This window comes from Malaclemys terrapin, chromosome 4 (assembly GCF_027887155.1).
Source record: "Malaclemys terrapin pileata isolate rMalTer1 chromosome 4, rMalTer1.hap1, whole genome shotgun sequence".
In the NCBI taxonomy this organism is placed as follows: domain Eukaryota; kingdom Metazoa; phylum Chordata; order Testudines; family Emydidae; genus Malaclemys; species Malaclemys terrapin.
The window spans coordinates 141,812,710-141,831,305 of NC_071508.1; the positions used below are offsets into that span (position 1 = coordinate 141,812,710).

An 18,596-nucleotide genomic window follows, 5' to 3' on the forward strand; every position below is an offset into this window, starting at 1 on the left:
CAACATAGCGGTAGTGCTGACACCAGAGAGACTTCCTGCCTTTACATATTCATTGTAATAATACTCCTTTCAGTGTATCTAAATCCTGACAATGCCTGAGGTTAGAGCACTGGTATTTTAATAATGAGGTAGCAGGTAGAATCTCATGGTCAAACATATTTTTAAGCTTTAACAGTTGCTTATTTTTGTTTTTTCATTTCTGAGTGTATCAGGAGAATAATTAAAACTGAACTGACAAATCAAAGTGTTTCAAATGCATACAGACTCTTGCAGTTCACACATTTAACATAAAAACTGGCACCAATGAAGTGTCTGAAGAAATAAAGGAATTCTCTCAATAAAAGCTATATAGTGCAGTGGGTTAATGTGTTGTCCTTTGCCTTCTAAGAACTTTTGCTCAATCTAGCCTGACTTGCGTAGTGAAAATTATCTGTAGTTTGGTGGCGCCTGCACTGGCTTTAGCACACAACTGTCCATATTACGAAGCCACCACACAATCCACTGTGACTGGAAACGTTTGCTTATGAAACAGGTTCAGTGTGTTGCAGGTCAAGACTGAATATGTATGTGTAGAACTCCGTGGGAAGCATGCAATCACCCGCTTACGAAATGTCATGCGTCATCCAGCACTATTAATCCCTCACTTCCATTAGGACTCAAACATTCTCCTATGAATTTAGGAGGGCAAGATTCTGGGAGCGAGCGTAATAGAGCATAAGCCAGCCTCTTAATAATATTTAAAGACACTGGGTGAACTCGTGGTCTCACCAAAGTCAATTGCAAAACTCTCACTGACTTAAACTGGGCCAGGATTTCACCTATTGTTTTTCTGAAGGTTGGCGTTTAACGTGCTAGAAGTGTTATCTTAATTAAGTGGCAAAAATCATTCAAAAATACTTTTTTACTGGATAACTTTTCAGTTGATGGATGCCACATCTCCTCTAGTCAGAACCAGTCTTATGCAGAAAGGCACTAATGCTTCAAAGTTGTTGGCGGCTCACGTTCTAATGAAAGCATTATAATACTGGCATCAATAAGAAGTTTAAGGAATACATTTGGAAGCAAAGCACAAAGTGAACCATTTCACAATGAATGCACAAAATCTAAACAGGTGTCTCCACTGAGAGGAGGTAAGGACTTGGGGGGCATGGAGACGACACTACCCACTGACCCTTAAATCTGATCCGCAACCAGGTTAGTATGGAGGCTTGTGCATTGGGAAGCTTGCACTCCAGCTGTCCAAGCCGTCCTGTTCTTCGGACAGATAACTTCAGTCACCAGGGCCGTCTAATAGTTACTTTTCACACGTAACTAACTTCGTAAAACAAACCGAAAAAAATCCAAATGTGTATCAAATGCACTAAAAGTAAGATTCTGTATATTAATTAACATAAGTTTCTGTAAATGGCCAGAGACCGAGTACCAACATTTTTAATACTCGAATACCCACATAATCCATGTCTTGTTTTTAAATACTTTACGTTGACTCTTCCAAAATTCTAAAAATTTCCATGTGGAAATATTTGGTCAAGAATCAGATTAAAGTATTTCAACTACAAATACTCACCATTTTAAAATATCCATATTTGCAATGTAATTACATAATTTTAATGCATACACTACTCCAAGACAGTACACTTATCTGAAATACTGAGTAAATGTTTTTCTCTGAAAGAAAGCAAACAACTAGATCTTCAACAAAAAGACCCGTTAGGTCACCAGTTTGCTGAGAACTGTAGTTTCATTTCATTTGAGTGCTATATAATTGATAAATATTCCCAGAACAAACACTTCTAATTCTAAAGTTGACAAACTCTTGCCAAAATGATCGCCTTTAAGAACATTTGTTAGATAGCAGACCATAGTGGTTAAAAGCCTGTGGGCTTGTCTACACAACCCTGTAGTTCAGACTGCAAGGGTGAGAACTGCAGCAGGCACTAGCATGCAGTGCTCTAACTGCCCAGCGTAGATGCTGCTGGTGCGAACTACAAGGTACCTAGTTTGTGTTAACTTAGTCCTGCTGCTGAAAAGAGAACTATGTTAACAATCACTAAGCATCTTATAATTTGCACCAACAGCATATACATGGGGCAGTTAGAGTGCAACAATTCGGTACACTTTGCAGTTCACACCCCATAGTACGTACTACGGCGCAACACAGACATCAACTCTGTGTGTGCACATTCCAACCAGACATCAGTTAACTTAAAAAAAAAAAAAATATTTGCAATTAGCAAGTCTAGGATATTTTAAAGAGGCGACTCCATATTTCTGTTTATCACGTTTGAAAACCCACTGCAGGAGCCTTTACTAGTAAGCACCAATAAAAAAAGATAGAAAAATGTGAACCATCTATTTATAGGCCAACTGTAGCGCAGGCATTTGCAATGTAAGCTTCCTTCTGCTGCTCTGCCAAAGATCCCCATAAGCTTTGATTTGAAGAAATCACCTAATGGAAAGACAGGAGGTAATCCTGCCTTTACAGCATCTTAGACTGTAGCCTAGGACCAGAGGCACAGAGAGGTTTGCTGGCAAATCTGCCATCCTTATCTTGTATAATTTGAGAGCTTTGCAAAATGTAAAACTTTATTAACTATGTATGCCAGAAAATGGCAAACACTCCCCTCTGCAAAATATTCACAGCCAGTCTGAAGAGAAGGGAGGAAAATGACTAGCAAAAATTCTCATTAGTACAAAATTGACTAATAGCCATAGAATTTAATAATTTAGAAACTGTATAAATCTACTGTTGCTTAAATACATCACTTGATACCACTATCTCACCTGGAGTTCTTCTACCTTTTACTACACTGAAGTATCTCTTTAAACTTCCTCTTACATATATTTCCCCAACTAAAATCTATGCCCATGTCTCCAAGTCTTCTAGCTGCTATGAGAGGCAACACTGTGAAATGGACATGACTTGACAGTTTCACTACTATTCTCAGATTTCTGAATAGCAGAGGCAAAACTGACAAGATTTGCTAATATCAGTAGCTACTCTGTGAAAAACTATGAGCAGCAAAGCTGTCTGGCTACATACTCAGGAAGACAACACTGCATTGATTTATACTCTGTTCTTATTTGGGATACTGTCCTTGAAGGCTAAAGGTATGAACTTTTTTTTTTTTATGAAAGCTTAAATTCTGGTGAAATTGGTGGCTTAAGCTCACTAAGGAAAACTGTGAGAGTGAATTTTTCAAGCCCTGCATATTTGGTGGCGATATAATATACACTTCAATGCTTTAAAATGATGCTGACTCCAACAGTCTCATTTCATGTATGCCAGCAAGTAGTAGCACCAAAGACCAAAGACAAAAATATTATCTAGAAAGCTGCAGTTGGAATATCCCTAAAATTCAAAAGAACTTGCACAATATAGCAAGCATCCACAAAATGGCAGCTATGGCCCTGACCCTGCAAACATTTTATATTTAACTTTACGCAGTGAGTAATCAGAGAACTGAGATCTAATTTAGTTATACTAGTGTGTCATCTGGTTACCATACAACATGCAACCTAAATTGTGAAGTGGCATAAAACAAGGAATAGTTTTAAGTTAGGCAAAATAAGACATTTCCATTTTGTTACTAAAAAAATAATTATATGTCATTGATAGAGATGCGCTTACATTACTAGGTTTTAAAACATCTTCTGGAATCAATTTTCTCTCTCTCTCTCTCTATATATATATATTATATTTACACACACACACTTTTCATAACTTAGATTTAGGTAATCTTTAAGGAGTTTCTTCACTTCTGAATGTGTAGGAGTTATATCTATATAACTCACATTGTAAATTTAAATAAAAAAAGAACTAAATATATAAGTGCGGATACACACACACACACACATACACACTCCCCAGACCCTCGGTAGAACGCAGGACCGCGTTCTAGCAGGAACCGCATTAAAATGAATTGCAATTAAAGTAATTAAATTTTGGATCCATGGCTGTGAACGCGTTATATGCGAATTCACGCTATAGACGCGCATTCTAGCGGGGGTCCTGTGTGTGTGTGTGTGTGTGTGTGTGTGTGTGTGTGTGTGTGTATATTTTTATATATGGGAGAGAATTGATTTAAAACCATACATATATTTTATATGCCTACCTATGTAAGTACATACAGGGGAGAGAATTGATTCCAGAAGATGTTTTCAAACCATGGGCGTGTGTGCATGAGTGTGTGAGCGAGAGAAAAACGAATTTATTTAGGGCAATGAACTGGGATTCAGAAGAGTTGGGTTGAGTTCCTGACTCTGACAAAGACTCACTGTGTGACCTTGGGCAAGTTAATTAATCTTTGCGTTCCTCAGTGCTGAACTATCAAAGGTAATACTATTCCCTTTTTCATACCCCCTGCCTGTCTTGTTTATTTAGACTGTAAACTCTTTGGGGGTGGGGACGGTCTCTTACTATGTGTTTGTACAGCACTTAGCACAGTAGGGCCCTCATAGTGGTTGGCGCCTCTGAGTGCTTCTGTAATACAAAGAATAATTTTATTGCACAAATTACAGTACAAAGGGTCTGATCCTTCCCTCTTTTATTAAAAGACACAAAATTAATATACTATTGCAGAATTCAATATTCTGTACTGTTCTGTTGTTTTAGATGACAATTTAAAAAAAAATTAAAAGTGAGGTAGATTCAACGCTAGCTAGAGTTGATGACATTGTTCACATGATCTGTGTTTGTTGAGCAAAAAAAGCCCCTTGTCTCAACAGGAAATCTATTCTAAATCTGATAAAGAAAAATCCTAGTTAAGAAGCATTTGCTTGTTTTATTTTCACTTATCAGGCTTTAATGTAAGGTATACCATAGCAAATGAATTTAAACAAAATTAAGCGAGGACAGCTATGCTATCACTAAACATTACTCATTTCATATACATTAGTTTTTGAAAAGAATACACAGTGATCTCTCAGATACAGGAAGCTGTTACAAAATAAAAACTAGACCATGACAAAAAACTAAAGAAAAGCTTTAAAGAATTTTTGTTGAATACAGAGTTCAGCAAAAATGTATTCTGTTCACTGTACACACGACACCAATGGGAATAAGAGTCAGTTCAAGTTCTAAGTTACCATTACTTGGGTAATAGTTTCAAGCTGCAAGGCACAGCTGTATAGACCCAGCCAGACAGGCTATCACAGTAATGCTTTGATAGCATGAGGCCCTTAAGTGTCAGGATATAGAAAAGGCAGCAGTTGTTGGCTGTGAAAACAGTCTGATACAAACCAGATGGGGACTTACTTGATGGGCAACACAAAGGAAAACAATTGGCTCATTCAACAAAGTCAGGCCACTGCCCCAGAGAATTAACAGAAGACAATAACCATCAACCAGAGTTGATCCAAACAAGAAACAGCCATGTGGTTATGGCTTAAGGAATTGTTTCTCCTCAGACTAAACATAAAGTTTTGATTTCTAATTCGTATATTCATTAATTTCAGTCTAGTTTACAGGCCCCTCTTCCTCCAGAGTCTTCTGTAAAATTCATTTATAGAACTTCTGCTTTCCAACACCTATTTAAACAGGAAAAAGTTATATGACAATGAAGGAATATATTATTTTTATGTTTCCTGCAGAATGTTAAGACCACAGACTGCTTTGTACATTTCAGAAAACCATGGCAGATCCACGACTAGCTCTGAAATACATAATATTAGTGTGGCAATCTTTAATAATACTTTTTTTTTTTTAAATGGACAAAATCTACTAATCACATGCCAGATAAGTATATACATTCATATAAAAACGCATTCCAGTTTTGTGCAGATTTCCTTGACTTTATCTAAAGTGAACCCAGACTGATTATGGTACTATGTAACAGCTGCATTGGCCTGCTAAACCAGGGTTGTGAGTTCAGTCCTTGAGGGGGCTACTTAGGGATCTGGGGCAAAATCAGTACTTGGTCCTGCTAGTGAAGGCAGGGGGCTGGATTCGATGACCTTTCAGGGTCCCTTCCAGTTCTAGGAGATAGGTATAAAAACCTGGTTTGAGACTAATTTATAATTCTAAAATAAAAATAAGCTGGCTATTTCTATAGGTCATAACTCATAAAACTTCATTTTTAGCAACAAGCTTGCAAAATATTATAATCCAAAATCTTAATTACTCTTGCAGTTTTATTGCAGGAAATATAAAAGTGACATATGCAAAGGTTTTTTGATTACAAATGACTTATTGAGAATGCACAATAAGTCAGACCTGTAAAGGCCTCCTGCAAAACTAGACTCAGACTAAAAAGGTCCCCACAATTTTTCCCTACTGCGTATTTTAAAGCATCGAACCTGAAGGCTCTGCACAGCAGCTATCCTTTGAGACCAAAATGGTATACTCTTAAGGAACAAATCCTCTCTGCTACCTAGTCTACCTTAGGGATCACTGATGAGAGATGAGAAGAAGTCTGCTCTGCTCCACAAGTGCTTCCATTCCACACAGACTGATGCAATAAAAAGGCCAGGTATAAAAATTGAATTTATGGTCCCCATGTAACAGCCCAGAATGCCACAGCTAGGCCACTGGGTGGGTTACGACTCTGTTAAATATTTTGTGAAAAAATGAACTAAGAAAAATAGAGTTCTAACACAGAATCTTCACTGTCTATTGGGTTAATGAAGGATGCAACAGTGAATTGTCTTGTCAATTCATTCCCAGTTTTTAATTGTTAGGTAGTTTAGTCTGCAAATGTGGTTCTACTTTGCAAAAAAGTGACTAAAATGGCACCTTCTGACTTATTTGAACTTCTCCCTGAACACATTCACATTCATATCTGCTCACTTGAGTGACAAAAGTAACTTGGTGCACCTATCAGCACCGCAGAGCCAACACCGCAAAGGAGTAATGAGCGGATTCCATTCTGACTCTTGCATCTTATCAGCATAATGGTTAACTAATTTCCAAAAGCAGGTCCAAATGCTAACAAACCCACATGAAGAAGTGGAGTTGCCACAGGTGTAGCAGAGAGCAAAATCTGGCCTGTAGAATCATTATTTGACACTCAGCTCCTACGGTGAGCCTGCAGACCTGCCAGTCAGAACACATTTGTGGGTGTAAGCTGAACAACTTTGATATGGGTCCCTTCAGAATGCCATTTCTACTGAGCCACCCACCAGAAGAGAAGAGCACCTCAGAACTGCTCCTTCTTCCAGCCTCATGTTTAAGAGAAGAGGAAAGAGGAACTGAGAATTCCTCAGAACCCACGCCTGATTGCCCCAGCAGAGCCACAGGCTGCAAGGCATTGGCTCCAAAGAAATGTCTTTAGACATTCTCGGTGCAGGAAACACCTCTGGCAATGACAGCACCCTCAGGCCCAGCTGGCGAAGAGGGTGGCACAGACTGACCCTCTCTGGCATCAAAGGCCCCCAATTCACAGGAAGCTCCTTGAACATGCTTGACACCCAGGAAGCCTCATTTTCAGTAGCAAGGGTGCATAGTGTAGCCTTGTGGTTTGTACATCCCTAGGCCCAACTCCTAGTACAGGAATAAGCAACATAATTGTGTATTTACACAATAACTCAAACTAGTAAATACTTCCCATTTAAAAATTCCATAGTTATGCTTTACATCACAGTGGCCATTATGACCTGTCAAGTAAACAGCACAAACTCAGAGAGACCTACAATTATGGCCTTGTGAGTATAAAAGCACAACTTAAAATAATGGAAATTAAGCATCTGTCAAAAAATACCAAGCAGCTGTCACGCAGCCCTTAAAGTAATGCAATTCCACCTTGTCTGGTAATATGTACATTACATAAGATCAGATAACAATATCAGACCCCGATATTATTACCTCTCTGTAACAACTTAAGTTAAGATGGAAGTCACCAGGCCAGTCCACATTTTTAACATTAAGTCTGAACTACCTTGATTTTGTGGTCTTGACTCAGAAATTTAACAGACTCTAAATGACCTGTGCAATATTCATTTTGTTTTCTATATACAGTTTATGATTTATTATTTTGTACTTAGTCCACAAGCCTGTCTGATGTCGAAGAATAAAAGTTGATAGGATGTCAAAGCAATGCCATACACAAAGGAGACCCAGAGCCTTTCCCTAGCCAAAGACTGGAAAATTTGAATTTTACAGAACTGGAAAGCTATTTTGTAACCTCCTCAGTAGCTCTCTGGCCTGTTCAGAACTATGCAGAAGAGTTGCTGCTGCTTTAAAGCAATACACCATGATTAAAGATTAAAAAACAAAAACAGAACAGTGCCCTAAGTGACAATAGATTATTGTCTATTAGCTTTTTCATATGAACTCCTAATTATTTTCTTCTAAATGGCAAAATTCATAAGTAACAGAACACAGTAGTGGACAAAGCTTCAGGGTTTAAGCCCTCTTCACCACTTAATATAATATTTTCTACTTGTTAATGAGTACAGCAAAAGGCAGTTTTGACCTAATATGTGTTTGAGATGAAAATTATTTTCTTATATTCTGCTTTCAAAATTCCAATTTTGTTAAAGAAAAAAATGCATAATCAGTTTTTACACTCGCATGCATGATCAGACTTTGCTACAAAATTTAATCCTATTTGTACATCGGGAAACAAGCAACAGCTCACGCATGCCTGCTATGCTCTTTAGCTATCAGTTCTTATAATATTTTTAGGGAAAAGGAAGCGTTGGCAGACTATTTTATTGACACCACCACAAATTGCTAATGGACAGAGCTGCAGTCTGAATTATATAGTTCCCTTAACTTGAAAGTTATCCTGGATAACATTCACCTTACATTGTTACCTTACATGAAAATTTACCAGGAGCAGAGAGTTTTGAGAAATGTGACAAATGGGAGCGAGGAAGAGACGTAAGTATTTTTGCATATTGGCTAGTCTTTGTAACAATTTATTGCGATCATCTGGTGCATTCAACATTCAAATGTCAAATCTGCTACAGAAAACCTAAGCTCTGCACACAGCATGAAATGGGAACACTGGCTAATCTCAGGGAAGTGAGGCCAATAAACAAATAAATAAATCCACACATAAAACACTAACTGCAGTGTATGGGCACAGCAAGGACATCTTTAAGTTTAGCCCTTTTGCAACAGAATATCCTGGCACAGGTATGTTCAAATATGTCTATGAAGCCAACTGTTCAAATACATGTCCCAATCGGCTAGTTTAGTCTTTCTAGTCATGTTATAGCTGTGCGCCAACTACCACCAGTGCAGGGACACGGAAACTTATCACCAAGAAGTTTTTTAAAAAGCCAATTATGTTTAATGGGTTAGGGAGGCATAATATGTAAATATACTTCCCCCATTGTAAATATTGTAGGTTTTAGCTGCAAAGGCAGCCAGAATGCAGCTGTCTCATCAGTCAGGTTATGCTACCTGTATCAACATGCCTGGTCACCCCACTTCTCTCCCACCAACCCACCTCACTTACAGCCAGCTGGACTCCTTTAAAGTTTTCATTTTGATTTGGTCGGTTGATTTGGGAGTTGTTTAGGGGCTGTTTTAAGTAGAGTAAAGCTAAAAGATGTCCAGCTTTCTCTCTCTAGGGAGAGCCAGATACACTGCAGAGGAAAGCAGAAGTAACTCATTTCACAGCTAGATATTGGAGTTTCTCTAGCCGCTGAACTATAAAGAGCAAACTCTGCTTTCCCCCACAACCCAGACCAAACAATGAACACATGCAAAATGGCGAAAATAAGGTTTTCCCCACCATTTTTTCTTATCACTCTACCATGAACCATCTCTTCATAGCTGAAGGTTTGCAAGCTCTTGAGAGCTCTATGTGTGGGTGTACACACAATGTACACACTGGGGTCTTTGGGTACTATTCCAATATAAATGTTTGTTTATAAATAATAATCTTCCCTAAAACTTGATTTTAAACTAGTTTTAAATACTCTGATAGCAATAAGTCAAGCGAGGACATGCACTCTGTAGAATGCTGATGCACATCTCATTTGGACAACTTTGTGCCTCACAACACATGCACAGCGTGTGCCAAGAACCTATTAACGCACACTCTCTTGTAGCTAACCGGTATACCAATCAAGAGTCTCAATTTACTTTTCAGTCTACTTTTTTTAGTAACCCAAAGGAATAGCGACATGGTTAAATGAGAATCCAGCCCTAGGAGTCTAACTCCCTGCCATTATACGGGGGCCTTAAAATCGGTGTAAAGCTCAGAATGGTGTAAAGAGGCCTTAGAATAAATGAGAATTAAGCCCAGAAGGGACCTTTATGATCCTCTAGCCTGACCTTTTGAGTAACACAGGCCAAAGAACAGTTAAGGGCAGTTTATTTTATTTGACGCACGTCAATTCTCTTTTAAAACCATGGGCACAGAGTTGGAAGCGATATTGTGAGAAAGTTCTTCTCTGTAGGGAAAAGTAACTGGAAACAACTCTCAGGCTGATGTAAGCATTAAATACATGGGGAGTCTGTCCGGTAAGTGGCTTGCCCAAGCCAATTAATTGTGTGTCCCCCCCCTTTATGTAAGCGATGTATGCATGAAAGGGGAAAGCAGGTCAGCCGCTCCAGCTTGCTACCATCTGCTTTTATTCAGAATTACTCAGGATCAGTGCCAGTGGGATCAGTGCCCATCTAGGGTTTTTTGTTTTGTTTTTTCCCCTCTCTTTACAATGAAGGCAACAGCAATTACTGTAAGTTCCCAAAAGTGCATGCAAATCACAACAACAACACAAAGCTGCTTTAGTCAGATGCTAGCATATTTAAGAATCCCACATACACTGTGAGAAAGATGATTTTGGCAAACAAATTTTGGACTGACTAGAGGGGAGTGAGGTTAGTATCCAGAAGACCCAAGAGTTTGTCTGGCATTCACAGTGGGACCAAGGAGCTGCAGGATCAAGTCCCACCTGTGGTGCACAAGTGCCTTTGTGGGTCATCCAACACTTACTCAAAGTACAAGGAGCTCAAAAGTTCTGCAGGCAGACAGCCACTTGGGGTGCTCAAACTCTCAAAGAGGGATAAGCTGAGGTCCAAAAAGAAGCTAAGTAAAATTCCATCTGGACCGCTCAACTCCTCTGGGGGTGAAGAGGAGACAGGTGGAGGGAGAAGATAAAAGTAAGGTATCACTGACCCAAGCAGAAACTAAGCACCCTAAAAATGGCTCCCCCCAAAATAAATAAAAATTGTTTTAGGAGTATGGATGGTAATCTTAATTACACGTTTGGAACTAGCTCCAAGTGGTTAAGAGTAGTTACTAGGGACAGGGATTTGCTTGCTCTGTTGCCTCATGTGCACAGTGCCTGGTAGGACAAGGAGTGCCAGAGGGAGCAATAATACTACTTTGTTCTTATCCAGAACCTTCCAACTAAATATATCAAAGCACATAAGTGCAGTGAGATGTAGACAACTATTCACTTAATTAGAATCCTGCTTGGAAGTTCCCTGACCCATGCACATTTAGGGACATAAACTACAATAAAAGTGGAAGACTGTCCAAAATAAGTGTTCTCAGATTGCAGCTGTGCATTCTTCAACCATCCCAAATAATCTATGTTCGTACTGGAGTCTCTCTTCTGGATACACAGGGCTTAAGAAAAAATACCAGGAAAACAGACTGAGGCAGAGAAGTCTCTGAGTACAAGAAATGAAGCAGGGCTGTTGTGAGAACTATCTAATCCTAATGAAATATGGTAAATGAAGGGTCAACCAAACGGGCATGGAAATGTTCTACCTGAAGTTACTGTAAATGAAAAACCTACCTTACTAGGGAAAAAATAAAAGAGATACATGCACAGCCCCATAATGTTTGAAAATACATCCCAGAAAATACATGCCCAGGAAGTATGGGGAAGGGGTAGTGGGGGGTTGCTGCTAGTATCAATGATTTATTTGTCCCAGCTCCCACAGCAATGGCTTGCAGAATGCCAGGAATCATCCGTAACATTCACCCCAATATTTTAAGAAAAAGCCTTTTCAATATCATTGCATTGTAGTTTATGATGCGAGATACTGTGATGTTACAAACGCTCCTTCTCCCACCCCTTTTAGAGACACTTCCAGTTTGTCTTGTAGATCTTAAAATTATTTCTGGGGTTCTTGGGGCAGCAGTCTGAACACTAAGTGTTGTGCTAACAGCACATCAGTGATAGTTGAGAGGGCACTGGCCCTGAGAGCACCTATACTGTTTTAAAGCACTTTTACATTTTCTAAGAATATCATCCTGAGCTGACTGTTCTTTATGCTTGTTTTTTCAGAAGGGACAATTTTTGGAAAGTTTGGTCAATTTTTAGCTGATTTTGAACTATCAAAACAAGTGCAGATAGGGGAATGTAGGGCTGCATGTTCTTCTATTGCTCATGTTTTTTCAGATGTTTCTTTTGCATTTGAATAAAAGTGTTTTTTTTGTTTGTTTTTTTAATTCAACATTGGATGACTTGGAATTCATTTTTTAAAATACTCAGATTTCCTAAAACATCAAGATTATTATACAAGGTGTCACACAAGGGCGATTTGCCCAGATGGAAGTGTCTGAAAGTAGTGGGACTCCCTAGGATGGAAAGCCAAATGACCTCAGATGCTCCCTGCAGTCACTGGCAGTGCCTACTGCTTAATCTCCTATGGGAGGGGGATGACAGTTGGTGGGAGCATCTTTCCCAAGCTGGGGCCCCGAGGAGGGACCTACAAGGCCTTACCTGCCCACTGCAGTCCCTGCTGCTCATCCTTTTCCTCCCACTTCCTATCAGTAGAATACACATCAGTGTGTATTTCAGTTATTCCACATTCAAATTAATATGTGAGGGAGCACAAGTTATTCTCATGCCTGAAAAGTAAGCCAAGCAACTGAATGGAATAAAACAATGTTAATGCCAGGCTATGACTGACATTTTAATTGTACAAAAGTCAGGAAATTCAAAGTTATTGTTCCCAAAGCAACTGTAACTCAACCACATAGTAACTTTTATGCTTTTACACCACCTAGTGTTAAACAAATGACTACCTGTGGGCAAAGGGGCAGAGTTTTATTATAGTTGCTTTGGGAATCAGCTTTGTGTTTCCTGACTTATGTACATTTAAAATCTCTACCATAATATGTGATCTGTGAAGGAGATCACAAGTTGGAGAAATATTAGCTGTATATTGCTGATTAGCATCCTGATATCACTGATGGGTGCAGTATAAGAATTTAAATAGAACAGAACAGAGCAGGGATAAACAAGAAAAATTATGTGAAGTTCTACTTGAAATAAAATTGGCTACAAACTGCCTTAATTATAGCTGGTCAATTTCATAACTTCAACTTCCAGTGCTGTATCTCAGCAAATAGATCAAGAAACTGAAAATGTAGTGTGGGTTATTGAACTATTCTGATAGCCCATGTTGTCAAGTAGAAATAGGAGTTTTCTTAGTCTTACTTCTAAAGTGTGAAAGAACAACCCTGTCCTGCTTCATTGGACTATTTTTCAGGGTGACTATAGAAATCTTTAGTGAAAGTCTCCAGTGAAATCCAGCCCAAAAAAGAACAAGAAGGACATTAAAGAAAATCTAAACTTTCAGATAAATAGTTGTACAGAGTTTGACCAAAGCAGTTCCATATCCAAGGAAAATAAAAAAGGAATAATTCTAGCCTTTATCCTAATCTCCCTTCCTACTAATTTACGTTAGGGATTTGCCACATACCACAGTAGTTCTTGGAAAAACTAACTCAGAGGAATTTCTGGCTGATGAAGAGATGACAGTAAAGTAACAAAACTAAGTTACATTCATCATAGTCAATACAGAAATAAATTTTGTGAAATATTATGAAATTCAAGCCTGAGGAAAGAAAGATCCCATACTCATTGTGGAACAGGGGTTATGTAAGCAATTCATAGACTGTCTTGAGGACCACTTGTCCTCCCATTCACCACTGCACAGACCACCTGTTCCCATTTAAAAGTGCACAACATCCATGTGGAAATCACAGCAATTACATACTTTCACAATTTTTCCATGTATTTATAGCTATGAATACAATTTACTAGCTGGAAATAGGGAGGAGGAGGAGTTACTACCATGAGAAAAGTCTTCCGCTGACCACCAAAAAGTGGTTTGTGGGCCACATTTTGAGAACTTCTGCTATAGAAAATATTTAAAATGCTGATGCATCTAACTCTTGTTCTTCACCTGTAAGTGATAAAGATTAAAAGAATTACATCCAAGCATGACACCTGTTTCTGGATTTAATTCAATTTAAGAATTCAGGGTTCTGTTAAAGGAAGCCTTAAAAATTCTTGTATTCTGGAAGCAATTGTTGTGGCTTGTGAAAATATATATTAACATATTACATTTATGGAAACATCTGTAGAGAATGATAGAAAGATTAATGGATATATATATATATATATATATATATATATATATATATATATATATATATATATATATATATATATATATATATATATATATATATATATATATATATATAAAAAGCGTGTGTATTTTTTCAACCACTGTCTCCATAATGTCTAGAGAACATACATATTTTAAATTAATGATACATTCAAGCTTTATTTTCAGCTATTAACTTCCAGGAGGCATTATTCTTTCAGACATGACTTTGTAGATTTGTAATAGCCCCTACTGAACTTCAACTTTCATTAGAAGAAACCTATCAATTTTTACATAGTTTCTCTAGCTAAAGAAAACACATGTTCCATGTGGACTGCAAAAGATTCTTAAACAACAAAAGAAGGCTATATTAGAAATACATTTATTATAAAATTCCAAAGAAAAATCTAATCTCTCGTGTCTATCTATTAAATAAAACAAAAAGCTTTTCATTAACAAATTTAAGTCCAAACTGTTTTCTTTCTTCTCCCCAGCCAACCTCAGCTGCTTCAGGGCTATGATTTTCCTGAGTTCTGCTAAAAACCCACTCACTCTTCCTAGAAGGTATACAAAAATAACTGCAACGTTCCTACATGTTTATGCAAAAAATCATTGTTCCTCCTAATTCTGGCAAAGGCATTCACTTAACACTGACATTTAATAAGCAGGATGTGTTCACCTATAAAGGAACAGCTGTGCTTGGTTTTTAAATGCTGTATTTATTTAAACCCATATATGTTTATAGCTTTCCAGGTCTTCATTTCCCCTTTTCAAAGATTCGCGCCAATTTGGATCCTTTGTACTTAACTTCTGCATTGAATATGATGGTTCGGTCCCATAAAGCTGATGTCAACAAAGCTTCGGCTTTAAGGTGACAAACAGTTTAAGTTTGTAATCCTTTTGATTTTTATTGGATTATTAAACATGCATACACAGAATAATATTTAAATTATACTGGTGAATAACTTTTTTTCTTCCTAAAGAAAACTGACTTCTGCCATCTTGTGGTCAAACGTACAGATAGGAACACAGAGATACTGGTGCGGGGGCATGCCCTTTGTTCTGTCCAACTACATTAAAAAAAAAAAAAGATTTCACAGAGCAAAATATTTTATTTTGAATTTTAAAAGAAAAAATTAGGACTTTAAAAACTGTATTTCCCATTTCCAGCCTTCATCAACTTCCTGGGGGAAAGCAAGGGCTGAGAATGCTACTTTGCTAATATTTGGTGCAGAAGCAGAAACACAAAAAAACACTGACACTGTGTGTGTTAAAAGAAGTGTCCCTTCCTTCTGCTCCCTCTCCTAAGGGCTCAATTTGAAGAGACTCCTACCACTGCTAGAGGAGCAATAGGCCTGTTGTCTGATTTGGGGACATGAGAGCAGAAAGACCGGGTGGCTCTGGTTGCAGGGAGGGGCTTGGAGGAGAAAGGATGCCAGACAACTCCCCTCCTCCATTTTTATGTGCTCATCCATAACTATTGCAAAATTCACATTCTGAGACTCTCGCATTGAGACTTTCCATTTGGTCTCTGGTCAAAAGGCGATTTTTTATTTATTTATTTATTTAAATGTGAGCAAAATCCTTAAGACATTTTGAGTTTTGTGAAAATCAGGGAAAAATACACTAGTTATACCGTCCTTCTCTAGATTCCACATGGGTTTTAGTCCTTTAGTTTTCTGCATTTTTTAAATGGAAAGGGCTAAAAAAGTCCCTAATTAGCTGACTTAAAGTAGAATGTGTGCTTAAACCGCCAAGGCATACTTTGCTAAATGTACACTTAGGACACAATGCTCACATGCACAGCACATTTCTCAAAAGTACAAACACTCAGATTTAATGAGCTTTCCTATCATGTATGCACAGTAGCAATGTTTTAGATCATTCATAACTATCTTTTTAAGCCCACTGTTATGGATTTAACCCCCAAGTCCTAGGAGTATGAGGAGGTTAATTGTAGGCACAGGGCTCTTCAAAGAGGATGATTTACAGAGGCAGTTTCAAACTTCTGTAAATAAATTATTGAGGCAAATATCTTAATAAGTTGCATAACTTGATTACACATTTGTAAATATTAAATGCAAAAGGTATTTGTTAATACAGTGTTGAGATTTCAGTTAAAATTTTAAAAATAATGAATGCAGAAATTAAGGTACCTACAGCAACGTTAACTTCGGACATAAGAGTATCTTCAATTATAATAATTGCTACGTGTCTTAATTAACATTGCTACAGCAAAGTTAAATTTAAAAAAACCCAACATGGATGCCAAATTTAACTGTGAACCCTTAAGACTTCCATGTACAAAAGTGTTTGCATTTAATTTTTAGTTTTGCCTTATTTTTATGTCTAATCCAGTTGTAAAACACATTAATTATATGTCTCAGTAAAAAATATAGCAATAATCTGCCCATAGCATGTTAGCTAAATATCAGGTTGACCCATAGTATATCTGAAATACATCTACATAATACTTTTATCAATCATAATCAAAATGATCTCTTCTATAGCACATTTATCCATAGATGATATAGCACTTTATATTGGGTAAGAATAATTCTGTATTATATATTAGCTGGCACTGTCTCAGAACAGGCATAACTGGTACTGCTCTGTTCTCTTCATCTTCCCCTGACCTTAACTTTGCTTCATCCTCTCTTGAGCAACAGCATATGCTCTGCTGCTATAACAACAACATTTTTGGTGGCGACTGGGACTAACACAGTTCAGTAAACTAAAACCATTTGTATATTGTAAAGCTCTTGGCTAAGAAACATTAAAATAAGAAATAAATATTTGATCCAAAGAGTTCTGATTGTTTCTCGATAGAACTAAGTGATTCCAACAATACCTTGCTCATCCAAACTGGATCAGAACTGTGTACACAGAGACCTATATATGTATATAGACACCTGGATACTGTTTGGACTCAGTTGTGATAAAAATAGGTATCAAATATAGAAATTTACAGTAAAAAAGTGTATGAAGAGCAAAACAGAGCGGTAGATTTCAGTGCCTGTACTTTAATATCAGAATAGATGCTTAAAGACATGGATTTACCTTGCTGCTGTGTTACTTCAGATTTATTTCTCACACGAATGACTCGGGATTGTACTGGTTCAACTTGCACAACCTTCTGGCTCTGCTTCTGTATATCAGTTATTAAAACCATGTTATAATTCTGATTTTTATTAAAAATACAATAAATACAAATGCAGTTTTAAGAACTATTTACTTAGCACGCAGAATTGCGAAAAGATTCATAACTTCTTGGTCTCCATTTCAATTTTCAAAGAATTCAACCCTAATTTGCCTTTTGTAACCATTTATTTTCTTTGACAACAAACAGCATGGCAAGCTGTTCTCTGATGTGATTCCCATGTAGTCAGTAGAGATGAGCATGCCCCATTTACAGCTGAAGACACGGGGGTCCTCAATTTTTAATCAAAGGATGTGACAGGGACAACTTGTCAGGGGTTCCTTTGTCTCATTTCTCTGCAACAAGGAACTTCCTCTTTCTCTTGTTTACAGGAATTGAAGGTTCTTGGAGGAAAAAAAATTCAGCTGCTTTCTCTAAATTGAAAACCTGGTATAGAGTGAAGTAGTCTTTAAGACCACTTCTTGGAATCCTCCTCAAGGCCCATCTCTGCCACAACACTTAGATAAATCAGTTGACTAAGCTGAAGGACAGACAGATCAGGATAGTTCACTCTTATAACAAAAAATGCAATGTATATACAAAGTTACATCCCCTCTACCAACGCCCTTCATATGTCGTTTGTCTATTTTTATTGTAAGCTCTTTGGGGCAGGGACTGTGGCACAAAGCCATCCTGTTAGATAAACAGACTGTCCATAAGAAATGCAGAGCATGGTAGGAAGTAGATTGCAAAGAAACATGAAAACATACAGAGTTTAAGAATTAGCTGAGAAAAATGCTAAATCCAGTTTATCAATTACATTGTTCATGTAATAGTTGAATAAAAGCATTCACTGAGACTTGTCTTCATATGTATTTGAGGCCCAATTCTGCTTGGGGCCTTTGGATGCTACTGCACTATAACTATAAAATAATAATAGAATTTCCTTGATTTTGGCTGCAGCTCAGGCTCATACACTTTAGTCAGCAGAGAGTCTCTCCAGAGGACACGGAGGAAAAGCAGTAGCGATATCTTGCCCCCAAGACTAAAAGAAGGAAAGGTAAGGAGTAACTTGTTCTTGTAAAATCCCTGCTTTATTGCTTAGAGCTAAGACATCCACTTCAGGTGGACCCCCACAGATATTGT

The 18,596-nt window shown here is 37.7% G+C and overlaps 1 protein-coding gene across 8 annotated transcripts in view; it reads right to left on the reverse strand.

The window, feature by feature from the left end:
• Positions 1–18,596, reverse strand: part of KIAA0586 (KIAA0586 ortholog) — a 110,530-nt gene that overhangs the window by 11,916 nt on the left and 80,018 nt on the right. For all 8 annotated transcript variants that reach the window (XM_054027960.1, XM_054027963.1, XM_054027964.1 and 5 more), the window contains one exon: positions 17,372–17,459. In XM_054027960.1, the coding sequence (XP_053883935.1) occupies positions 17,372–17,459 (88 nt within the window). The remainder of the gene's footprint in view (positions 1–17,371; positions 17,460–18,596) is intronic.